General features: G+C 31.6%; 1 protein-coding gene across 1 annotated transcript; it reads right to left on the bottom strand.

The window, feature by feature from the left end:
- Positions 1–533: 533 nt before the first annotated feature.
- On the bottom strand, positions 534–6,224 carry LOC107854033 (probable phospholipid hydroperoxide glutathione peroxidase). Its single transcript, XM_047414568.1, has 6 exons — positions 5,825–6,224; positions 4,425–4,498; positions 3,904–3,968; positions 3,615–3,742; positions 2,171–2,332; positions 534–762 (listed from the first exon to the last, which is right to left on the bottom strand). Exons 1-6 carry the CDS (start codon positions 6,107–6,109, stop codon positions 724–726), a joined length of 753 nt encoding a protein of 250 aa, XP_047270524.1. The 5' UTR covers positions 6,110–6,224; the 3' UTR covers positions 534–723.
- Between the last annotated feature and the right edge of the window lie 2,792 nt (positions 6,225–9,016).

The raw sequence follows: 9,016 nt of genomic DNA, 5'->3' as shown, positions 1-9,016 counted from the left end.
ATTTCCTAAATTTTCTCATGTGTATTAGTTATGTATCAGGAAGTGATATATTTAAAATTTTAAAATCTAAGATTTTATATAATTTTGAAAAGAGGAAAATAAAATGTAATTAGGTATTAAACCGTTGGTATCTATTATTTCCCCAAAAATATAAAGGTGGTTGTTAATTACCACATCGTAATTAACTAGTGGAGAATAATATACTTTTTTGTACTATTTCTTGCTTTAAGCTTTAGACTATTTAATCCATCTATATATTATATTCAATTTCTCAAAAATGCCATAGAATTATCATATTAATTGCTTTTATTTTCACTATTTTTTAAAAATGAAATCGATATTACATTCATCACATTATTACTTCGTTGGCTGATATACATAGTATACTAGGTTATATATACTCATCACATTTGAAACCGTTATAGTTATTTAATTTGTGAATTCACCATATATATATGTATCGCAAAATTATCGTTTCAACTTCACAAGCACGAGCCGTATGAACATTTAACACTGAAATATTTAACAAGCACTGGAAAAATAATTCAACAAGATATTATTAGCTAATAAATATTTAACAAGCACTGGAAAAATAATTCAACAAGATATTATTAGCCTAATTTAGACATAAATATAATTTTTCTTATTTTTAACATGTGTTCTCCGAGATACCTAAAAAAAATAGAGAATGTATAACGTAAATATATTATGTAAATATATTTGTCAATCTGCATTCTCCAAGAGTAAATGCTTAATCTCTTCCTGGTTAATGAAAAAAAAAAAATAGTAGTGATCAGAATAAGTAGGACATGAACAGAATAACATGGTCAAATGAATAGTTTATAGAAAAATAATTGTAACACCTGTGACCCATAAATTTATTCTAAATTCTTAAAATCTTCGTAAAATAAAATTAGAAAAATTACAAATCAAATTAATTAGGTTCTCATCAGTTGGCGACGACAATTTGGGACATAAAATAAGAGAAATTTCCTTTTTCTTTTTCCTCCTCCGTGACTCTATTTGTGCCAAGGAATTCGTATGAGGATTTAAAAAGTAGGGCTAGTTACGCAATTTACACTAAAGATTCTTGTAATATGATTTAATTTCCGACACATCTCGTACATTTTAAAATCAAATATTTATATTCATATGTTATGACAATCCTACACTTATACCCTTTATGAAATACTAGTTACTAATAACTTATAGCCACAAATATTTTAAAAATATTATTTTAATTATTGTAATTTATAGTATTTTTTTTACATATTTTTTAAAAATATATATCAAATTATTTTTTAAAGATATTTTAAGTTGTTAACTATTGTAATTTATAATATTTTTTATGTAATTTTTAAATGCTTAGATGACCATAATAATTAATTATGAGTGATATAGTAAAATTATGGTTGAAGCAGCGTAGCAGACATGTCTTAATGGCTCACAACAACTAAGTATAAGTGATATAACAAAATTACTGTAAAAAATACTTGTACAAATTTTAAATGGTCATAATAATTAATTAGGAGTAATATAGTAAAATCACGATTGAAACAATGAAGCAGACATGTCTAATTAGAAGCGATATAACAAAATTACTATACAAAATACTTGGTGAAGCAGTTCAAGCAGACATGTCATAAATATCTATTTTACTTTTTTATTAAATATTATTAATTTTTTAATAAATAAATAAATTTATAATAATTAATTAGAGATGATATAATAAAATTTCGAAAGAAGCAACTTATGAAGCAGTTAGAAGAAGCAAGCAGGAGAAGCAGGCATGTTGACGGAGACGTGTTGCTTCTCCAACCCCATTCCCTCTTATTCGATAAGAGAGATATTCATAATTTAACATATTAAATATTTATTTTATAAAATTCAAATTAGGGTATGAATATTTTAAAAAAAATATTTATCCATGCCTTTGATTAAAAAAGAAAACAAGTATGTAAGAAAAATTGTTCAATATTTTTATTTATTTTTTAACAATTATATTTATGTATATCCTTAGTGACAGGATATACTTCATAGGGATTTATGTGTAGAATAAATTAAATTATAGAAATACTGGGTATAATTAATCCGTAAAAATTAATAATACTCCTTTAAAATAATTTACACTCTATATATTATATCAAATTAAAGTAAAAAATAAAAATACCTCAATCACATAACGTGGGGTGTCCAATCCGAAGCTTTTGTAAGGTACTCCATTTCTATCTACCAAAAACTTGTGGAATTCAGTAGTGATGGCTTTTCCTAGACCAAATTTTGACCTTAGATGTACAAATAGCGGATGTGCCCTTCGACCATTCAATTTTACCTGTCATTATTACTCATATTTAAATTTTAAAGAAATTCAAAAGGAAAAAAAAAAAAAAGCTAATGTTTTACGCCCTTCATTTTAAATCATTTATCCCGTTTTAATTTTTTTTTTTTTCAAATTAATTTCACATATTTAGAAACCACACACCATATATATAGGGAGAAACCTGATTTGATTTCTTTTGATCTGCACATCAGTGGTTTATATCGACTTGGTGATATCGATTTCCGTTTGGAACATTTGAAGGAGCTTAAATGTTAATTTGGGTGGTGTTTGGAGATTGTGGCGAATTGAGTTGAAGTTCATATTGAAAACTTAAGGTTGAAAATGATTCGTTTGTATATCCTGTTGTATCTCGTGTATATATATTCACCATGTATATTAGTGTATCACACTACATATATGTATATTTCATGTATATCTTGTATATTTGTGTATCTCCATACAAAATTACATGCGATATACAATGCTATATAACATGATATACACATGTCGGAGAGACATTTTCTAGTCCTATTTTTTATTTGAAACAAATTTAGGTAACTTCTAATCTTCCTCAAACTTTATAACCTCGTTCAAAATGTTTCTAATCATTTCAACAACACCCAAGCACAAAGAAGAAAAAGAAAGTTGAAATTTGCTTTCTTCTTTTTCCCTCTTTATTTTTGGTTCTGGTATCCGCTGGTTTGAGATGAAAAAAATTCATTAATTTTTGCAATGAAATATATATTTTTAGAATGAATTTAGATGGAGAATACCAAAAATAAAGAATATTGTGTTGAGTTTCCTGTTAAATCGTCAGTTATAATTGGAGATAACTATGCAATGCCAAAATTTTTGGGTTCAATAGTTAAACATAATCTTTAGCAAAGAAAAATATACCAATAATGCATAGGATTGTATATAAGTGTCAATATTGCAAATAAATATTTCAATCAACACCCGAAGTTAATCAATGAACCTTATATAAAAAAAAAGACTCATGGTAAAGAAATAAATAACAGGAGCTAGCTAGGGGCCATGGGATATTATAGAAAATTTTGAGGTTGATTGGTTATACTATAATTGTTATCTTAAATGTTCAGATAAACAATATCCGTTGAAATTTCTATCTTGTTTCCATTAGTTAATTTATTTCCAATTATTTCGCTTGTGTATCATGCTAATTGTGTCAGTTGATATCAAAGTTATTCTGAAATATATTTTGGTATTAGAGCATTCTCGAGCCATATTAGATATATCTTTCTCTTATTCTACCCGGTAAAGCTAAAAAACCAACCTTGTCGAATACTCGAAACCTGGCAGCACTAATCTTGAGCTGCCCCCCTGGTGGTGGTTTTTGTACATATCCATATGCTGCCTTGTCTGTTTCTCTCTTGTTGTAGAGAAATGCAGCTATCTCAAATCCTACACCAAGTTGACAATGGAAACAAAATATTTTGGGTTATTAATGTAATCACTGTTAATTGAGGGGTTAAAATTATATATACCTCAAGTATACATCAAAAATCACATAAAAATGAATAGCAATATGAACAAACAGAGATTTAATTATGGTACTTAATTACCTTGGGATTTATAGTTGTCATATAGATAATGAAGTAATTCGTACTGCGACTCTGTCCGCACGGAACTGAAACCACCATATCCAAAATCTTAAATGTACATGGAAAAATTGTGTGTATATACAAGAAATTGATTTCATAGTTTTACAATATCTATCATGAGAAGCTTTTTTTATGAAAAAAAATATTCTTCCTCCATTTTAATTTGTTTGGTGGTATTGTTTGTCACAAATTTAAGTAAAGAAGACTTCTCGGTTTTATGGTCTTAAATTAAAGATTGAATGTATTAAAATATTCTTTAATTTTATAATATTAAATATATCATGTAGAAAGTCGAAACTATAGAACTGGTAAAAAGAAAGATACATTTTTTCAATCGAACTAGACATGAAAAATAAAACCAAAAAATTAAACGGAGGGAGTATTTAAGATAAATATAATTTTAAACACAACTAATAAGAAAATTAAAGTAAAAATGACCAAAATGAATTATGACTAGTTTCATGGACAAGACAAGAGGATACCCTTGCTCAGGAACATTGACAATCAGAACAACTTTCTCGCTAAAACAACTCAAAGAGAGACCTCTTCTCTTTTCCTATCAAAGAAATGAAAAATAATATTTCAATTGTAAAAGATAACAGAATTTAAATTATTAAAGTGGCACTCATGAGCAAAAGAATAAAAATGTCGAAAAAGAGGGAGAGAGAAAAAAAAATTAAATACCCAAATTTTATTTCTCCTCAAACTAGAATATTAAAGGGAATTAAGTGTTACTAGCTAGAAGTGCAAAGTACCTTGTGACAATTTTTTGTGCTCCAAAATATACAACATTCTTTTAGTTTTGAGCTTTTTCAAATATTTGATAGCATTTCATTAATATATATTACTCCAGAACATTTACTCTGTATAAAGAATTAAACTTATTAAACAAGATAAGCTATATTCACATTTGAACTGATGTTTTTTGTCAAACTAATAATCTTTTGCATAAATTAAATTAATGAGGCAAATAAAATTCCCCCCCTAGGACCTTTTATTTGTCACAATTAACAAAAATACAATATATATTTGTTCCGAAAAATTGTACTTGAGAAATCAAAAAACTTTTCTTTTAATTTAATTTCACCCTTATGGTTCAAAGAGATGCCTGTCTTCGAGCGGGTTTTTCTGTGGAATTATTACACCTATCTTACAATCTTCAATTACTCATTTAAGAAATGAATAAGGATAATCTCGTCAAAAACCTGTTACAATTAATATTGTTAAACAATTTTCTTAAGATTAATTATATTAAACACCAATGTAACAGAACTTTGTAAATATACTTATCTATATTTTAAAATCAAACACACACATTTCGAGTAAAACTTACACGCACCAATACATGCATGCCACGTGTTTGAATTTAAAGTTTATGTTACTTAATTATGATTAATCAATATGTATTTTACTTAATTTAATTAGATAACCATGGTAAAAAATATTAATTTGATGTATACACCGAATGCATGTAAGTTTTTCCATCACATTTCATATACTATTAACATTACTCCGACCCCCCTATAATAAAACTCAGTTATAGATACACACTATTTTAAAATCAAAAACTTACATTCATATTATAAAAATTCTGGGCGAATATAATGGCTTACTTACAGGTACACCCCTATTTTTAGAACCAATCATTTACATTTTCTGTACTATGAAAATCCTTCACATATATAATACTCCAAGTAATGCATGTATCTTAAAATCAAACAATCACACCCCTATACAATTCCAAATCCTCATTTCGTTCAAACAAAATGACAGGGTAAACTATATTGACAAAGAACAAGAAGAACTCGGAGAGGGGAAAAGTAACTTCCAATAGTATAAACTCAAAGAAAAAAGATAATACTAAGAATTAAAAAAACCATACCTTAGCTTGGAAATCATATATAACGTGTTCTCCAAGTGGAGAGGTTTGGGCAGTGATAATACTAGAAGATGGAGATTTTGACACAAATGTTGAGAAATTTGGTGAAGGAAAAGTGAATTCACCATGGATAAATGAAGATTTTGAGCTGGATTCAAGAGAGATATTTTTGTTTGAAAAATAAATACAGAAAGCCTTAGAGGGTGAACAAGAGTGTTTGGAGTTTGTTCTTAATTTGTAAAGTGATGGAGCACTCAAAGGTGATGAAAGAACCATAGAGCTCATCATTGATGTTTCTTTTTCCCTCTTTGAGTTTGGAAAGTGATTTTTATTTATATATATTGATGATCGATGACTACGTAATGGACAAGTGATTCCGATTACTCAAGGTCCTCGAGAACTAGGGGTTCACCATAATTTAATAATTTCGATCAAAATTCTGTATGTATCTTCGTGTAAGTAACTAAACTAGTCGGATAGTGTGAAGAGTCAGTCTCACGTTGCCTCTATAAGGGATCTAATACTGCTTAACAATGTTCATCGCTTGAGCTGATTTTTGGGTTGAGTTTGACACAAAATTTATTTCATGCGATCTATCATTTCAATTCACATGTTCGATATTGGACCCCTATATTAAACTACCCACACACCAGATGTCAAGTCATGAGCGTGTGAAGAGTCTCACATTATTCTAGAAGTTGTACACTTTTCTATAAATAGATGCCTAGCTAGAACAATGCAATGTAATGTGACAGTTTTTCTGAATACAGTTTTTCTTCTTCTACTACTACTCTATTCAATGGAGCTTGTATAGACGAGCTTTCACTCTCTTAGCTTGTTAATGTAATTTTCTCACACATCGATCAATAATTTCTTTAATATAACTTGAACAAGCCCCACCTCTTGAATTAACTTTTGGAGTTAAACGACTAAGCTCAAAATTTATTTCTTTAACCGCTAAGAAATAAAAGGGAGCTAGTAATAATTGGTATTAGTATATGTTAGCCCATATGTTATTGGGCCTTTAGTTTATGGACCTTTAGGTTATTGGCTATGTATATATATAGCCTACTTTTGTTCTAGTTAGTTTTTATGCTTTTCAGATTATATTGTAAACCTTAGCCTTTCTTTCTTTCAATAAAGTTCTATTAACATGGTATCAGAGCTAGTTTGATCCATGTCCTTTGATTTGTTGGTTGAAGATTTTGTAGCAGGCACCTACTGCGCGGATCGAACTCCGCGGTGAGTTCGCTGGGGGTACGGGGGGCAGCGCGCCCCCGTCCGGGGTTCGGGGCGGAGCCCCGAATTTTTGAGGTGCTGCTGTATTCGTTTGCTGTCTGGTATTGTTCGTCTTTCGTTCTTTTGCTTGCTGCCATTGTTGTTCGTTCGGAATTGTTCAACCTAGGGTTTTGCATCTTTTTGTTTTTTTTTTGAATTGTTTGTGTGTTGCTGTGTTTACAATGACTGGAAAGGATGATTCTCTCCAGTCCATTAGTACTCAATTAGATGGTAAGAACTATGCCTATTGGAGTTATGTCATGAAGAATTTTCTTCGTGGGAAGAATATGTGGGGTTATATCACTGGAGTAAAACTAAGACCTATCGATGATAAAACTGAAAATTTTGATTTGTTGGTGGACTTATGGGAAACTAATAACTCCAAGATTATCACTTGGATCAACAATTCTGTAACTCAGTCAATTGGTATGCAATTGGCTAAGTATGACACATCAAAGGAGGTCTGGGATCATTTGGAAAGACTGTACACTCAGTCTAATTTTGCTAAGCAGTACCAGTTGGAGTATGATATCCGTGCTCTTCAACAGCATGATCTCAGTATTCAAGATTTTTATGCTGCCATGTCGGATTTGTGGGATCAATTGGCACTTACTGAATCTGCAGAGTTAAAAGGTTTTGGGCCGTACATTGCTAGACGGGAAGAGCAACGCTTGGTTCAGTTTTTGATGGCACTACGTTCTGACTTTGAGGGCCTACGTGGAACAATCCTTCATCGATCTCCCCTCCCTACTGTTGATTCTGTGGTTCATGAACTGATTGCAGAGGAGACTCGTATCAAGTCTCAAGTGGATAAAGGGTCTAAAGTAACTACTACTCCTGTCGTGTTTGCTGCTTCAACTGATCAGTCTAGGCCACCACGTACTCAGACTCGACAATCTCCTAACGTTGCATTTGATGAGTGTGCATTCTGCAAACAGAAAAATCATTGGAAGGCTCAGTGTCCGTTGTTACTTAACAAGGTCAAACAGCCTCAATCTGGGCAGCAACAGAAATATGGGCAGCAAAAGTCTCCGTCACGCTCCTCTGGTGCTCCTCCATGGTCATCTCGTCCTCCACAGTTCGCTGCTGCTACACCATCTGTAGATGTTGAGTCTGTTAGCACTATGCCACCTTCTGCGTTGGATCCCCAGGTTTTCGAACAGTTCAGACAGTTCTTCGTTTCTAATCCTACGGCCATGTCAGCATCTATGTCTCATTCGGGTTCAGTTTCTTCTAGTACCTCAGGTATTCCTTTCTCCTTGTGGATATTGGATTCTGGTGCGTCTCATCACATGTCCCCTCATTTGTCATCGTTTGGTTCTTTGTCACCCATTTCACCAATCTCTGTTATGTCCGCGAGTGCTGTACCTATGTCAGTCGAGGGTGTTGGTTCTGTTACTACCCCTCACATTGTCCTCTCTGATGTTTATTACATTCCCAAACTTGCTTTAAATCTTGTTTCGGTCAGTCAGTTGTGTAAGGCTGGTAATTGGGTGTTTTTTTCTGATTCTGTTTGTGTTATACAGGACCAACACACTCAGAGGGTGATTGGGACCGGCCATAGGTTGGGGGAACTCTATGTCTTGGAGAATCTCAAAGTGTCTGCAGTTGCTGCCTCTAGCATAGATTTATCTTCTTTTCGTTTGAGTCCTTTGTCTTCTCAGTTTTATCTTTGGCATTCCAGATTAGGACATGTGTCAGTTTCACGTTTACGTTTTTTGGTCTCTAGTGGTGCTTTGGGTCATGTGAACACTAGTGATATTTCAGATTGTAGTGGTTGTAAACTGGCAAAATTTTCTGCCTTACCGTTTAATAAAAGTGTGTCTTATTCTGTTGCTCCTTTTGATATTATTCATTCTGATATATGGGGACCAGCGCCAGTATCCACTAAGGGTGGATCGACCTATTATGTTTCGT

Source organism: Capsicum annuum, chromosome 1 (assembly GCF_002878395.1).
Source record: "Capsicum annuum cultivar UCD-10X-F1 chromosome 1, UCD10Xv1.1, whole genome shotgun sequence".
Lineage (NCBI taxonomy): Eukaryota > Viridiplantae > Streptophyta > Magnoliopsida > Solanales > Solanaceae > Capsicum > Capsicum annuum.
The sequence above is the reverse complement of the archived record's forward strand: the minus strand, read 5'-3'. Positions and strand labels throughout refer to the sequence as shown.

What these genes read in the sequence shown, in the direction of transcription:
- LOC107854033 (XM_047414568.1), bottom strand. Translation starts at nt 6,109, where the DNA reads ATGATGAGCTCTATGGTTCTTTCATCACCTTTGAGTGCTCCATCACTT. An exon ending in TGACAACTATAAATCCCAAG is followed by an intron (nt 3,743 to 3,903) that starts GTAATTAAGTAC and finishes AACTTGGTGTAG; the next exon opens with GATTTGAGATAGCTGCATTT. An exon ending in CCCCACGTTATGTGATTGAG is followed by an intron (nt 763 to 2,170) that starts GTATTTTTATTT and finishes TTCATTAACCAG; the next exon opens with GAAGAGATTAAGCATTTACT.